Source organism: Myotis lucifugus, unplaced genomic scaffold (assembly GCF_000147115.1).
Source record: "Myotis lucifugus unplaced genomic scaffold, Myoluc2.0 scaffold_382, whole genome shotgun sequence".
In the NCBI taxonomy this organism is placed as follows: Eukaryota; Metazoa; Chordata; class Mammalia; order Chiroptera; family Vespertilionidae; genus Myotis; species Myotis lucifugus.
The window spans coordinates 243,058-259,691 of NW_005871430.1; the positions used below are offsets into that span (position 1 = coordinate 243,058).

The following is a 16,634-nucleotide window of genomic DNA, read 5'->3' on the forward strand; positions in this document are numbered from 1 at the left end:
AAACTCCACAAAAATTCCAGAGAGAACCATCGATGAGAGAGAAACATCGATCAGCTGCCTCCTGCACATCTCCCACTGGGGATGTGGCCGCAACCCAGGTACATGCCCTTGACCGGAATCGAACCCGGGACCCTTCAGTCCGCAAGCCGACGCTCTATCCACTGAGCCAAACCGGTTTCGGCAATAATTTCATTTTTATTGTAGCAAAAGTAAATCCAAACAGAAAGAAAAAACTCCACAAAAATTCCAGAGAGAACCATCATAAGCCTTTTGCTATTTCTCATTTTCCTATAACAAACAAATGAATCACTTTAAAAATCATAGCCTTATTGAGATAGACAGTCTAGTCTTGTCATTCACGGTAGCTATGTTCTAATAGTTGCCTCAAACACCAAATTAGTGAATTCTGAACCATTGCTCCTAGGGAAGATATAGGTTAGGTTCCTGGGAGCATCTGATCACATTTTTGTTAGCTGATCAATACATTACCTTGTTGTATATGAATTGTTGTTTAAAGACCCCTTATTTAATATAGTATATTGTTGATTCATTAACATTGAACTCGGGGCTAATAGCCCTGTGGCCTATGCCTGAATGAAGCTTATCTGATACATGTATATTCTCCATAAAACACATCATAGCCTTTGTATGCTTAGGAATACTAGCTACTACTGTAGCACTGTGCTTGGGGGCCATTTTAAACAGCAAAATCACCAACAAAAAAGCAAAAAACTTGGCACTAATTATACCTTGAAAAGGATACTTGTTTACAGTATCAAACTTGTTCAACCTCAGCTGGTAATGTGCACATCTGGTGACTCAAATTTTTCACAGCTCTGTGCATGTCTGCAAATGACCACAAAAACACCGTGAGTATTGATTTTGGAATTTCAAATAAGTTTCAGCAAATAGGTGAATTCATAAATAAGGAATATGTGAATAGGAGGATTGACTGTAATTTACATACTCTACAATTCACCTATTTAAACTGTACAATTCTGTGTTTATAGCATATTTAAAAGGTGGTACACACATGGCCACAAACAATTTCAGAACATTTCATCACTCTGAAAAGTCTTGTACCCATTATTATTTTTTTAAATATATTTTATTGATTTTTTACAGAGAGGAAGGGAGAGGGATAGAGAGTTAGAAACATCGATGAGAGAAAAACATCGATCAGCTGCCTCCTGCACACTCCCTACATGGGGATGTGCCCACAACCAAGGTACATGCCCTTGACCGGAATTGAACCTGGGACCCTTCAGTCCCCAGGCCGACACTCTATCCACTGAGCCAAACCGGTCAGGGCAGTCTTGTACCCATTATAGCCTTTTTCCCTCACCTCTACCGCCAGCCTTGGACAACTACTAGTCTACTTTCTGCCTCTATAGATTTGCCTTTTTTGGGCATTTCATATAAATGGAATCATGCAAAATATGACCCTTTATGACTGGTTTATTTCATTGAACATCGTGTTTTCAAAAGTTTATCAATCTTGTAGCATGTAGCATTACTTCATTCCTGACAATTGGATAATATTACATTTTATGCATTTAGCACATTTTATTTATCCATTTCTCAGTTGATGGACATTTGGATTACCTGGCTATTATGAATAATGCTGCTGTGAACATTTGTGTACAAGTTTTTTGTTGAGATATATTTTCATTTCTCTTGGGTATATACATAGGAGTGAAATTTCTAGGACATATGTCACTTTATGCTTAACTTTTGTGGAACTGTCATTCTGGTTTCCAAAGTGGCTGTACTATTGTTTATTCCCACCAGCGGTAAATGAGGGTTCCAGTTCTCTCCATTCTCACCAGCACTTGCTATTACCTGCGTTTTTAAATTATAGCTATCTTAATAGGTGTGATGTAGTATCTCATTGTTATATTTTCCTGATGGTTAGTGATGAGCATCTTTTCATGTGCTTATTGGCCATGTGTATATCTTCTTTGGAAAACTATTAGATTCTCTGCCCAGTTTGTAATTGAGTTTTTTGTCTTTCGATTATTGAGTTATGTGAGTTCTTAATATATTCTACATACAGGTTCCTTTTTAGTTATATGATTTACAAATGTTTTTTTCCCATTCTGTGGGTTGTCTTTTTACTTTCTGAATGGTTTCCTTTGCAGCCACAAAAGTCTTAATTTTGATGAAGACTAGTTTATTTTTTCTTTTGCGGCATTTGATTTTGATGTTCCCGTAAGAATTTTATGTCTCTTACATTTAGGTCTATGATTCACTTTGAGTTAATTTTTGTATGTAGTGTTAGATAGGGGTCTAACTTTATTCTTTATCATGTGGATATCCAGTTATCCTAACACTATTTGTTGAAAAGATTATTCTTACCCATTGAATTCTCTTGGCACTCTTGTCAAAAATCATTTGAGTGTGAATATAAGGGTTTATTTCTGAAAAGTCATTTCTATTTTGTTGATCTATATAATTTATCCTTATCCTGGTACCACACGATCTTTGATTACTCTACTTTTGTAGTAAGTTTTGAAATTGGGAAGAGTGAGTCCTCCAACTTTGTCTTCTATTCCAGGATCATCTCAGATATTTTGGGTCCCTTGCATTTTCGTATGAATTCAAGAATCATCTTGTTAATTTCTACAAATAATCTAACTAACATTTTGATGGTGATTGCATTAAATCTGCCCATCAGTTTGGGGAATACTGCTATCTCAACAACATTAAGTCCTCCGAGCCATGAATATGAGGTGTCCTCCCATTCATTTAGATCTTAATTTCTTTTGGCAATGTTTTGTAAGTTTCTGAGTATAAAATTTACACTTTCTTTGTTAAAAATTTATTTCTCAGTATTTCTTGATGGTATTATAAATAAATTTTCCCCCTTAATTTTGTTTTCAGATAGTTCATTGCAAGTATATAGAAATACAATTGATTTTTGTATAATGATCTTGTATCCTGCAACTTTCCTGAAAGAGAAATAATCTTTAAACTAAAAAGATAAAAGTAGCCGAAACCGGTTTGGCTCAGTGGATAGAGCGTCGGCCTGCGGACTGAAAGGTCCCAGGTTCGATTCCGGTCAAGGGCATGTACCTGGGTTGCGGGCACATCCCCAGTGGGAGATGTGCAGGAGGCAGCTGATCGATGTTTCTCTCTCATCGATGTTTCTAACTCTCTGTCTCTCTCCCTTCCTCTCTGTAAAAAATCAATAAAATATATTTAAAAAAATAAAATAAAATAAAATAAAAAGATAAAAGTAATTTTAAGCTTTTATTTCTAAAAGTTAGAGATCATAATTTGACTCATATGATGTCCAAGTAAGTAGACCAAGTGATGTTATAAGACTTCTTGATAATGTGGGAGAAATTAGCTCCAGTCTTCTCCCTCTTTGTCAGTTTTTTGTTCAGATATTTTCAGTCTCTTATTCTTAAGAGAGTTGTATAATTGAAAATGCTTATATATTCGAGACATTAAGGGAGCTGGTTTTATATCTTGGATTCAATCCCAAGCACACTCATGATAGAATGATATTAAGTAACTATATCAGAAGAACTTTCATTCTGGGCATTTTGATTTGTTATTAGTTCATCCATGTTTTTGACTTGAATCTTTTTCTTTGTTTTTGGTTTTTTGTTAATCCTCACCCGAGGATATTTTTCCATTGATTTTTAGAGACAGTGGAAGGGAGGAGGAGAAACAGAGAGAGAGAAACATCGATTGGTTGCCTCCCCCAAGCACCCCAACCAGGGCTGGGGATCGAGCCTGCAACCCAGGTACGTGCCCTTGACTAGAATTGAACCCAGGACCCTTCAGTCCATGGGCCAGCGCTCTGTCTACCAAGCCAAACCAGCTAGGGTCTGAATCTTTTTCTTTGGTTTATTGTTTTTATTTGGTTAATTCAGTCTGAAACTGCTTCCTTTCATTCTTTTTTTAATTTTATTCTTTTATATATATATATATATATATATATATATATTTATATACATATATATATATATATATATATATATGTATGTATATGTATTTGGTTTTTTATTCAGTTGAGCTCAAGGTTGCAGGAGAAAAGAATCAATAGATGGAAATATCAAAAGTGTGCAAGGGGCTAACTTTTAGCAGTTTTGTCACTTTGTGTGACTGGACTTTTTAACAGGTTTATGATAAATATCAATCAGGATGGAACACTGAATTCCAAACTCCACTAGGACTTCAGTTTGGAGTAAGTCAAGAAGAAGACAAAAAAGAGGTATGTAATGATAAATGCTTTTGGACACCAGTGTTTCTACTGTAACAATATATGTGAAATTAGAAATAATTTGTTGTGTCCTAATAATTAAGAGCTAATACTAAAAATTTCATAAAGGCTAAGAAATTACTTGAGCCATTATAATATGTTAAACTTCTAAGCTCCTAGGATTTAGGGTACCTTGATGTGAAATCAGAGATATTATCCTAGTGAATTTCTTCAATTAGTGATATTTGCCACAATAACTTATTTAAAGGAAGAGTTTTCATTTATGGCTTCCTTTTTCCTCCCTTTTCAATCCAAAGTTAGTGTAAACCAACAGTTTTTAACACTGGCCATGCATCAGTATCAGATGTGGAGCTTTTTTCAGATATATATTTTTTGGTATCTGAAAAGGTAGGTTTGGGGCATCTGTATTTTTTAAAAAGTGTCACTGATGATTGTGCTATATCTTCAATATTGAGAACTGCTATTAGACTTTTAATGTTTTTACTAAAAGGTTACAAACATGTCTGTGTGTATACTATTGCTATTTGAGTAGCTATGTCCTTAAAAGAGAATATATAAACCCAGAGATATGAATGTATCACACATCGTAGTAGCACTTGCTTTTGTTATACCTATTCCGTTTAAAAGTATGATGCTGTTATATTCCTCAGTCCTTCTCTGCTCCCCACCACGTTAGGCTAGGCTTAGAGTGTGGTTTTAATTTTGAAAAGTTAGTGACTACTGTTATGAAATACATCTCACATTCTTTCTGTGGCCCTGCTTCTATGGTACTTACTACTTGGTTATAATAAATATAGTATATATTTTATCATACCAAGTATAGTCATTTCCTCAAGTGCCATTGACAAGGGACTATACTAAGGGAAAACTAAATTAGTGCTTCTTTCTCCGATTTGTCTGTAACATATAATGGCCATGTGCTTGAAGATATAAAGGTCTTGCTGTATGTGATATCCTGAGCCACCTTAAATAGAAGGAAATTAAGGACTTAGTTCCATGTGGCTTCCATATCATATCGTTTTTTTGTCTAAGGCACAAAGATAATTTCTGTCCTTGGAAAGTCCTCTGAGAGCAGAATCTTAACAATTTTAACTTCTTTCCTTTAGCGTCAAAAGCGGTACCTGAGATATAGGCGACTTTTCATGGATATTGAAAGAGAAAAAGTAAAAGAACAACAAAGGCAAAAAGAATGCAGGAAGAGAATTGAAAAGTGAGTTTTTTGATCCTCATTGTGATCCTTAAATTACTAGTTAAGGTGATTTTAGAAGCTAAGTTTTAGAAATAATCAGGTAGTGGTTTTGCCTTCTGAGCCATAGTGAGAACAACTATTTTTGATCTGGATGGAAGTATTAATAGATGATTAAGGGCTATGTTTTTAAACAGTGATACTTAAGCAGAAAGTACAAAGAGTTCCCACTTACCCCCTGCCTCTTCTACTGTTAACATCCTGTACCACAGTGGTACATTTGTTACAACTGATAAACCTATGTGGACGCATTATAATCCATATTTTACATTCGGATTCACTCTTGGTGTAGTAGATTCTTACAGTTTTGACAAATGTATAATGACATGTATCCATCATTACAGTATCACACAGAATAGTTTCACTGCTCTAAAAATCCCGTCCTACAACTGTTTATTCATCTCCCTCCCCCAATCCCTGGCAACCACTGACCTTTTCACTATCTCCATTGTTTACTGCCACAGAGTTGTAATCGTGCAGGACGTAGCCAAAAAGCCTGTTCAGTTGACTCCTTTCACTTAGTAATATGCTTTAAGGTTCTTCCAATGCCTTTTCATGGCTTGGTAGCTCATTTCTTTTTAGTGCTGAGTAATATTATAGTGTCTGAATGTACCACAGTTTATTTATCCATTCACCTACTGAAGGACATCTTGGTTTCTTCCAAGTTCTGGCAATTATGAATAAAGTTTCTATAAATATTCATATACAGGTTTTATGTGGGCATAAATTTTTAACTCCTTTGGGTAAATACCAAGGAATGCGTTTGCTGGATTGTATGGTAAGAGTTTGTTTACTTTGGATAGAAATTGCCAAGCTTTCTTTCAAAGTAGCGAAACCATTTTGCATTCCACCAGCAGTGAATGAGAATTCTTATTGTTTCACATCCTTGCCAGCATTTGGTGTTTTCAGTGTTTTGGCTTTGGGCCATTCTAAGTATCTAATAGTATCTCATTGTTTTAATTTGCAGTTCCGTAATGACATATGATGTGGAACATCTTTTCATATACAGTTGACCCTGGAACTATGTTGGGGTTATGGGCACCAACACCCCCACACAGTTGGATATCTGCATATTGCTTTGACTCCCCAAAAGCTTAACTACACTCATCTCATATCTATGGGAGATTGGTTCTAGGACCCCCCTATGGATTCCAAAATCTGTGGATGCTCAAGTCCCTTATTTATGGTATGGCATTGGCATTGGCATGCACGGATTCCTAACTATAGATTGGAAATACTGTTTCCATCTGCAGTGGTTGAGTCCACACATGCAAACCTGGGGGATCCAAAGGGCCAACTGTAGATTTATTGGAAAATATTCAAGTATAAATGAACCCACGCATTTCCAACCCATGTTGTTTAAGGATCAACTGTCCTTATTTGTCATCTGTATATCTTCTCTGGTGAGGTCCCTATTCAGGTCTTTAGCCCATCTTTTCATTGAGCTCTTTTGAAATTGAATTTATTGGGGTTACATTGGTTAATTAAATAGGTTTCAAGTGTACAATTCTATAATACATCATCTGTATATTATATTGTGTTCTCACCACCCATAGTCTAGTCTCCTTCATCCCCATTTATCCCTCTCTTTACAGTCTACCTCCTCCCACCCCCTTTCCCTCTGGTAATCCCTATACTGTTTATAAGGTGTTTTTGTTTGTTTGTTTGCTGGTCCTTCACCTTTTCCACCCAACTACCCCCCTGAGAGCTGTCAGTCTGTTCTCTGTATCTATGAGTCTGTTTCTTTAAAAAAATACGCACACATGTTTTTATTGAGAGTGGAAGGGAAAGGGAGAGAGATAGAAGCATCAATGAAACACATCAACATCAGCTGGCTGCCTTCTGCATGCCCCCTACTGGGATGGAGCCCACAACCTGGGCACATGCTCTGATGGGGAATCGAACCGGTCACTTCTTGGTGCATGGGATGCTGCTAAACCAACTGAACCACATCAGCTGGGCTAGTCTGTTTCTACTTTTGTTTGTTGATTTATTTTGTTCATTAGATTCCACATTTAAGTGAAATTATATGGTTATTTGTCTTTCTCTGACTGGCTTATTTCACTTAGCATTATAACCTCTAGGTCCATCCATGCTGTTGTGAAAGGTAAGATTTCTTTAACAGCATTCTAAAGTAAACATATATCAGCTTTCTAAACAGGAACCGATGAACACTGCTTTACTTATCCAGTTGCAATAAGAATCAAATGATTTGTTTTCATTAATTTATTTAGCAGCTATTTATTGAGCATCTATTAATTAGTAGACATGAAGCTAGACTTAGGGGGTACAAAAAATGAAAGACATGATCCCACTCTTCAGGGATCTTACTGACTAATTGGGAGGCAGATAAATGAACAGGTAATGACAATACTATATATTATGTATTACAAGATAATGTAGCATGTGGTTAAGAACATGGAGAGAGATGTGTTCAAGTCCCTGCTCTGCTGCCTACCAGCTGTGTGACTGGGAATGTTACCTCTGTGAGCCCTAGTTTCTTCTCTATAAAACAGGGATAATGATGGCATATGCCTCATAATGTTGCTATAAGCATTAAATGAGGTAACATGTAAATGTGCTTAATACAGAACCTGGCACATACTATGTGCTCAATAAATGTTAGTTGCCAAATATTTAAGGGAAAAAGTTATACCCAGTTTTACATAAATTATCCCAGAGAATAGAAAACAGGGAATGCTTCCCAAATAATTATAGAGGTCATTATAACCTTAATACCAACCTAACAAGGACATTTATAAAAAGGAAATTACAGACTAATTTCTCTTATAAAAACCTCAAGTAAAATAAACTATTGTTTGTAATATCATTAGAAGAAAAAAATTACAAGCCCAGAGACTGTATTTTGAACCCAAAATTGGGGGTATGGTATAGCAGGACAGGGAAGACTTCCTGAGCTGAGTTTTGGAGAATTAGAAGCCGTAGTGTGAGAGAAAATGGTAATTGGATTGGGGAAAAGCATACATGGGAATTCCAGGCAAAAGGCATAGCTTTGTAAAAGCATTGACTCTTGAGAGAATGTGACACTTCTGACATTGATGGGGTTGGGGCTAATGTAATGGCAAGAGGTGAGCCTTAAGGAATAAGGACAGACAAGATCGTAAAGAGCTTTGTATGTCATGACAAGGAATTTGGATTTTATCTTGAAAACAGGAGCCATATAGAGACATAGTGGGGAACAGATAAGATGACTGAAACTATGTATTAGGAGATCATTGAAGTAATACACTTAGGAAGATGAGAGGTGAAATTAAATTTTAAACAAAGTCCTGTTACAGTAAAGTTCTTGCTATGTGTCAAGCACTTCACATAATTGTCTCTAATTGGTACACAATCCTGCAGGGTAGTGGTAACTACTGTTCCTTGAGTGTTTACAGTGTGCCAGGCACAGTGTTGGGTGTTTTAGAGGCATTAGTTCATTTCCTCACTTCAGTAACCTTGTGAGGTAAATTTTACTCTTTGCCTTTTACAGATGAAAAAAATGAACCCTAGAGAAGTTAAGAAACTTGCCTAAGATCTTACCTAGCAATGGTAGAACTGGGATTCTACCCCAGATTTATTTGACTCCAACACCTAACCTCTTTGGATCTGTAACACAGCCTTTCAGATAAGCCAGGGCCAGGAGGCAGTGAGGAGAAGGCAGTTTTAAGAGCGTACGAGAGAGAATTGATAAGATTTTGTCAGAGAATTCAAGCGTAAATTTTAGGTTTATGGTTTAGGCTACCAGGTAAATGGGGTGCTATAAAACAGATTTTCCAGGGCCGAAACCGGTTTTGCTCAGTGGATAGAGCGTCGGCCTGTGGACTGAAAGGTCCCAGGTTCGATTCCGGTCAAGGGCATGTACCTGGGTTGCGGACACATCCCCAGTGGGAGATGTGCAGGAGGCAGCTGATCGATGTTTCTCTCTCATCGATGTTTCTAACTCTCTATCCCTCTCCCTTCCTCTCTGTAAGAAATCAATAAAATATATTTAAAAAAACAAAACAAAACAAAACAAAAAAAACAGATTTGCCAGGAAGGAGGTAGGTAGAGGTGGGGAGTATACATTTAGTTTGGAGCATATTGGGTTGGACGTGCTTAAAGGAAATCCAAGTAGAGAGTCTAGTAGGAAATAATTCAGTTATTTTTAGTAATGATTTTAGAAACCACTAAGAAAGAATGCTGTCAGAATCAGGAAACAGTAGACAGGAAGGTTGAAAGAAAAACAGGATCAGCAGGCAAAGATTTAGACCATGCCAGATTAGACCTTAATCCTGTTCTGTCAAAGAGGAAGATTTCTTCCACTTCCTTGAGAAGTTATTTTTCTAACAGGGCACCTCTTTAACTCCTGAAATAAATCTCTTTCTTAATCTTAGAAGCAGAATTCCTTTTAACTTTGTAAAAGATTAGTAGTATGGCCTTATCATATATGACTGAGTAACAAGAGTTTTTGAGTTGTTGAAATTATAAGAATACTAGAGGCCTGGTGTACGAAATTTGTGCACTTGGGGGCGGGGTCCCTCAGCCTGACCTGTGCCCTCTTGCAGTCTGGGAGCCCTCGGGGGATGTCCGACTGCCACGGAGGCGGGAGAGGCTCCTGCCACTGCCGCTGCGCTTGCCAGCCGTGAGCCCAGCTTCTGGCTGTGGGAGCGCACTGACCACAAGGGAGCAGCTCCTGCTTTGAGTGGGATCAGGCTGAAACTGGCTCTCTGACATCCTCCAAGGGGTCCTGGATTGCGAGAGGGTGCAGGTCAGGCCAAGGGACCCCACTGGTGCACAATCAGGGCCAGGGAGGGATGCAGGAGTTTGACCAGCCGGGGAGGGACCTTGGGAGGGCTCCAGGGTATGTCTGGCCCATCTCCCTCAGTCCAGTTTGGCTGGACCCCAGCAGCAAGCTAACCTACCAGTTGGAGCATCTGCCCTCTATTGGTCAGTGCACGTCATAGCAACTGGTCAACTGGTCGACTGTCTGCCCCCTGGTGGTCAGTGCACATCATAGCAAGGGGTTGAGTGGCCTTAGCATATCATTAGCACATTACGCTTTGATTGGTTGAATGGACGACCGGACACTTAGCATATTAGGCTTTTATTATATAGGATACTTTTAATGTAGTTTACCTGTGATATTTTATTTTTAGGAGTCTCTTTAAAATGTAAATATTGATGTCTATTTGTTTCATTGTGCAAATACAGGGATAGCAATATTATATTAGTCCCTTATAACAATTTTTAAATCATAGTTGACATTCAATATTATATTCATTTCAGGTATACTACATAGCGGTTAGACATTTATATAACTTACAAAGTGATTTTCCCCTGGTAGGTCCTTTACCCACCTGGCACCATACATAGCTATTACAATATTGTTGACTATATTTCCTATTCTGTACTTTACATTCTCTTGACTATCTTGAAACTGCCAATCTGCACTTCTTAATCCCTTCGCCTTCCCCCTTCCTGCCTCCAGCCCCCCACCCATCTGGCAACCACCAGTTTGTTCTCTGTGTATATGAGTTTGTTTCTGTTATTTAGACTCCACATGTAAGTGAAATCATATGGTATTTATTTTTCTCTGACTTATTTCACTTATAATACCCTCTAGGTCTATTCATGTTGTTGCAAATGGTAAGATTTCATTCTTCTTTATGGCCAAGTAATATTCCATTGTATGTATGTACCACGTCTTTATTCAGTTGTCTGTAGATGAACACTTAGGTTGCTTCCATATTTTGGCTATTGTGTATAAAATGTTCTTCATTGCCTTTTGTTACAGCCTTTGTTTTAAAGTCTGTTTTGTCTGATATAAGTATTGCTATCCCAGCTTTTGTTGTTTCCATTTGCATGAAATATCTTTTTCCATACCTTTATTTTTAGTTTGTGTTTGTCTTTCAATCTGAAGTGGGTTTCTTGTAGACAGCATATATATGGGTCTTGTTTTGTTATCTATTCAGCTACCCCATGTTTTTGATTGGAGTATTTAATCCATTCACATGTAAAATGATTATTAATAGGTATGTATTTATTGCCATTTTCTTTATTTTTTAAAAAATATATTTTTATTGATTTCAGAGAGGAAGGAAGAGGAAAAGAGAGATAGAAACATCAATGATGAGAGAGAATCATTGATCGGCTACCTCCTGCATGCTCGCTACTGGGAATCGAGCCCGCAACCCTGAGCCAAACTGGCTAGGGCTATTGCCATTTTCTTTATAATTATGTTCCTCCTTTTTTTTTTTTTTCTTAAAGCAGTCCATTTAACATTTCTGGTCGTACTGTTTTGGTGGCAATGAGCTTCTTTAGCTTTTTCTTTTCTGGGAAGCTCTTGATGTCTCCTTTGGTTCTAAATAAGAGCCTTGCTAGGTAGAATAATCTTGGTTGTAGGTCCTTGCTTTTCATCTGTTTGAATATTTTGTGCTGGTTCCTCTGGCCTGCAAAGTTCCTGTTGAGAAATGAGCTGACAGCCTTATGGGACCTACCTTATTTATAATTTATTGCTTTTACTAGAAGTCTGACGATGGTTTCAGAATACCTTTAGCATTCCAGCAAACTACTATAATTATATTCACATCAGTGCTCTGGAAAAAAAGCATATATTGACATGTTGATTTCTGACCTAGTTTAGTGTATAAGTAAAAGATATATTTATGCAAGAGGCCTTAAAAGACATCAGAAAAGATTAAAAACTTGTTTATAAAATAGTTATTTATAACAACTTTTTTATGTATCTTTGTCATTTATTTTTTAATCCTCACCCAAGGATATTTTTTCATTGATTTTCAAATGAAGTGGAAGGTAGGGTGGAGAGGTGGGGGGGGGGAGGGGAGAGAGAAAGAGAAACATTGTCATGAGAGAGATATATCGATTGTTGCCTCCTACACACACCCTGACCGGGTCTGGGGATTGAACTGCAACCCAGGTACCTGCTCTTGACCTGGAATCAAACCCGAGACCCTTTGGTCTGTGGGCCAACGCTCTGACCACTGAGCAGGGCATCTTTGTCATTTTTTATGTTATGATCCTTTTGAAACTACTGCATGGCAATAGTTCTTAAACCTGAGAATCTGACCAAAGCTGTGGATTCTTTTCCCAGAAAAATATCATTGAAATACTACGGTGGAAATGTCAAATTGGCAGGTAATTGGTTTGAATCTCAGGGGAATAGTCTATGATGGCGCCGTAGCTTTATGAGTTACAGGTGGTAGTGGATGGTAACTGACAACAGCTGATACAACAATAGCCATCCAGTGTGAATGAATCAAAATTATACCTATTTTTTTGTCAGATTGGCAAAAAACATGTTTCTTGGTGTGCCTCAGAATTTTAGTAGTTTATGTGTGCCATAAGATGAAAAAGGTTGAAAATTGCTGTGCTAGTTAGATTAAATGACCTATACGCCATTGACCTTAGAGAGAGCTGTTTCAGTGGGACAATTCATAGGTCTTAAAGCCATACTGGAGTGGGTGAGGACATCAGGAAATAAAGACAGGGAGAAGGGAGAGGCTGATTCCATCACTTATAGTAACTGCCTGTTATTAAGACTAAGGTGCCAGTATTTGAAAAACAATGCTGATCTGCTTCCTTAACTCTTAGTTTAGTGGTATAAGGAATAATTGGTATAAGGAATTATAAGTGACTTAGCTTTCCTGTTGTCATTCACTTGGTTCTACTTAAATTTCACCAATGAAAGCCTCAATTTCATTAATTATCTACAGAAAAATATTTTTTTATTTGCCTTTTTCACAAGGTAAGTAGTTATTGAACTAAGCAAATATGAATGTCCTCAAAATTCATTTCTTTACTGGCTCTCTTTGGAATAAAATCTCTATGTAAGTAGATCCCGGGCCAAGAGCCCCTGTGACCTTTTAACTTTAGTACTCTTTTAGAGAGCAAGGCAACATATATTTTCAAGTCAGTTGTGAATGAGCATGTGCCTGTTTTGACCTTTCTCCTACATCACCTTTCTCACATTCCTGTGTCACTGCCTTATATGTCTTTACTTCTTAATCTAACAAAAGGAACACCTTAATTCCCCTGGAGCAATTAGCCTGCTATTAATGGATAGCTCAAAATTTTCAGTAGTCAATGATTTATTAAGAGTGTGAATTGATTTCATACTGCTGTTCAGAAAATAGTAACTCATTTGTTTCAAAGTAATTTTTAGAAACTAAAATTATCAGCATATGTTTATAAGTTCTAGTCCTGAGTTAGTCCTATTTCTTAACAAAAGCTCTTTACTTAGGTTTCTTATGAATCAATGAGCTACTCATTTCCTCTCTACTTGTAGGTGATTTTAAAAATAAGTAAAATGATATTCAAGAAACTGCACATATTTAAAGTATAAACTTAGATGTTTTGACATATATATACATGAAACCACTACCATAATCAAGATAGTGAAAATATCCTTCATCCCCAAAAGTTTCCTTATGCCCATGATAGCCCCTCTTTCCAGCCCCTCCCTGACCCCTCCTCCCCTGGACCACTGGTTTGCTTTAGGTCACTATAGATTAGTTTGCATTTTCTAGAATCAGTGTGTGTGTGTGTGTGTGTGTGTGTGTAAAAGGCTAATATGCAAAGTGTCCCCTCAGGAGTTCGACTGGGAAACTGGGAGTTCGATGACTCGCTATGACGTGTGCAGACCACCAGGGGGTGGCACGGAATGAAGGAAGGCCCCGCACACGTTCTTGTGGCCAGCTCCAATTATTCCACATTATTATTTTGAGATTCATCCTTATTGTGTGTATAAAGAGTTCATTCCCTTTTGCTATTGAATAGTATTCCATTGTATGGATACCACAATTTGTTTATTCATTCATGGGTTGATGGACATTTAAGTTGTTTCCAGTTTTTTGCTGTTACAAATAAACAGTCATGTACAAGTCTTTCAAAATATGTTACCTTTTCTCTTAGGCAAATAACCTGGGAGTGGAAAGTATGATCATATGATAGGTATAAATTTCATTTTTTTAAAGAAACTGTCAAACTGTTTTTCAAAGTGGTTATACCATTTTATATTACCACCAGCAGTTTAAGAGAATTCAAGTTTCCTTACATCTTCACCAAGACTTCATATGGTCAGTCCTTTTTATTTTAGCTATTTGAATATAGGTGTGTAGGGGTATCTTATTATGGCTTAGTTTGCATTTCCCGAATGACTAAAGTTCTTGAGCATCTTTTCAATTGTATATTGTTTTTTGTTGAAATTTCTGTTCAAATCCAAATTTTTAAATTAGTTGTCGTCTTATTGTTGAGTTTTAAGAGCTTTTAAATTAATTTGGATGTAAGTCCGTTATCCAATATATGCTTTGCAAAAATTTTCTCCCAGTCTGTGACGTGTCTTTTCATTAAGAAAAAAATGTTTTTATTGATTTCAGAGAGAGAAAGAGAAAGGGAGAGAGAGAGAAACATTGATCAGCTGCCTCCTGCATGCCCCCTCCTGGAGATTGAGCCCACAACCCAGGTACGTGTCCTGACTGGGAATCGAACTGGTGACCACCTGGTTTATGGGACGACGCTCAACCGGTTGAGCCACATTGGCCAGGCTTCAGTGTATTTTTCATCTCAAAAGTTGTAGTTTTATTGAGATGTTTGATTCATTTTTTTTCATATCTTAACTTTTGAATATATAGAATATAGTTGTAATAACTGTTTTAATGTTCTTATGTGCTAATTCTAATAACTGTTAGTTTTGCATTGGTTTTGATTGCTTGATTATTCTCTTCATTATGAGTTGTGATTGCCTTCTTTTTTACATGCCGGGTAATCTTTGATTAGATGTCCATCATTATGAATTTTACTTTGTTGGTTGCTGGATATCTTTATATTCTTATGAATTTTCCTGAGCTTTGTTTTCAGATGCAGTTAAGTTACTTTGGGGCTTTGTTTTTACAGTTTGTTAGGTGTGTTTGGAGCAGTGCTCAATCTAGGACTAATTATTATTCCCCTCAACTGACATAGATCTTCCTGAAAACCACCCAGTGCCTGTGCATGATGAGGTTTTTAAGTGTGACTGGCAGAACAGGCACTGTTCCTTGCTCTGTGTGAGCACGAGGCACTGTTCCCTGATATCCTTTTAGATGGCTGTCGCTCACCTCAGGTCCTTTCCTCGCATGCATGCACAGTGGTCTGCTGGGTGTTAGAAGGAGACCTCGGTAGATCTCTGAGTCCTCTCTCTGAGCAGCTCTCTCCTCTCTGCTATTCTGTCCTGTGAACTCTGGTTGCCTTTGCATCCCTGGACTTTCACCTTCATCTCCTCAGCTCAGGGAATCCGCTACGTTCTACCTCAACTGCTTTGCCCTGTACTGCTGCCTGGAAACTTTTCAGTAAGCTTGCGCAGTTATAGGCCTCACCTCATCTGTCAAGGATCATTGTCTTTCGTTGCCTGATGTCCAGAATTTTTAAAACAATCGTTTTTTGTATTTTGTTTGGTTGTTTGGTTTGTTTGTTTATTTATGTACTAGAGGTCTGATGCACGAAGTTGGTGCAAGGGGATCGGCCCCCACCACCACGGAGGCCACCTCCTCTGCCTCGGCCCCCGCCTGCCATGGCAACCGCCTCAGCCCCCCACCCGCCACCACCTTGGCCCTCGCAGCCCCAGCTTCATCTGGAAGGTCGTCCGGAAGGACGTCCGGTCTAATTAGCCTATTACGCTTTTATTATTATAGATTTGGTTGCGTAGGGTGGCAGGGCAGGCCTGGTTTCTGGACCCTGTTACTCCATTTTTGCCAAAAACAGAAGTCCTGTCTACTTGTAGTTTTAATCTGAGAAAGCTCTTGTACTTGGATTCTTATAGACAAACTAGAGTCCTGGTGCACGAATTCATGCACAGGTGGGGTCCGGCTGGCCCACCCCAATCGGGGCCCATTGGACCAGGCCAGCCGAGAGGAGGGGCCATGGGTGGCTGGCCTGCCAGCCCTGCCCACTGGTCCAACTCCCAGTTGAACTCCTGGTTGAGGGGACAATTTGCATATTAGCCCTTTATTATATACTAGAGGCCGGGGGGAAGGGAGGTCCCTCAGCCTGGCCTGTGCCCTCTCGCAGTCTGGGATCCCTCGGGAGATAACGACCTGCTGGCTTAGGCCCGCTCCCGGGTGGCAGAGGGCAGGCCCAATCCCTAGGTGCAGCCCTGGTCGGGCTCAGAGCAGGGCCGAT

The 16,634-nt window shown here is 38.3% G+C and overlaps 1 protein-coding gene across 1 annotated transcript in view; it reads left to right on the plus strand.

Moving 5' to 3' along the window:
* The window catches only part of CCDC15 (coiled-coil domain containing 15), a 45,899-nt gene that overhangs the window by 25,121 nt on the left and 4,144 nt on the right, over positions 1 to 16,634 (plus strand). Inside the window, 2 exon segments of the mRNA XM_023743261.1 lie at positions 4,133 to 4,225; positions 5,341 to 5,444. Coding sequence (XP_023599029.1) covers positions 4,133 to 4,225; positions 5,341 to 5,444 — 197 coding nt within the window.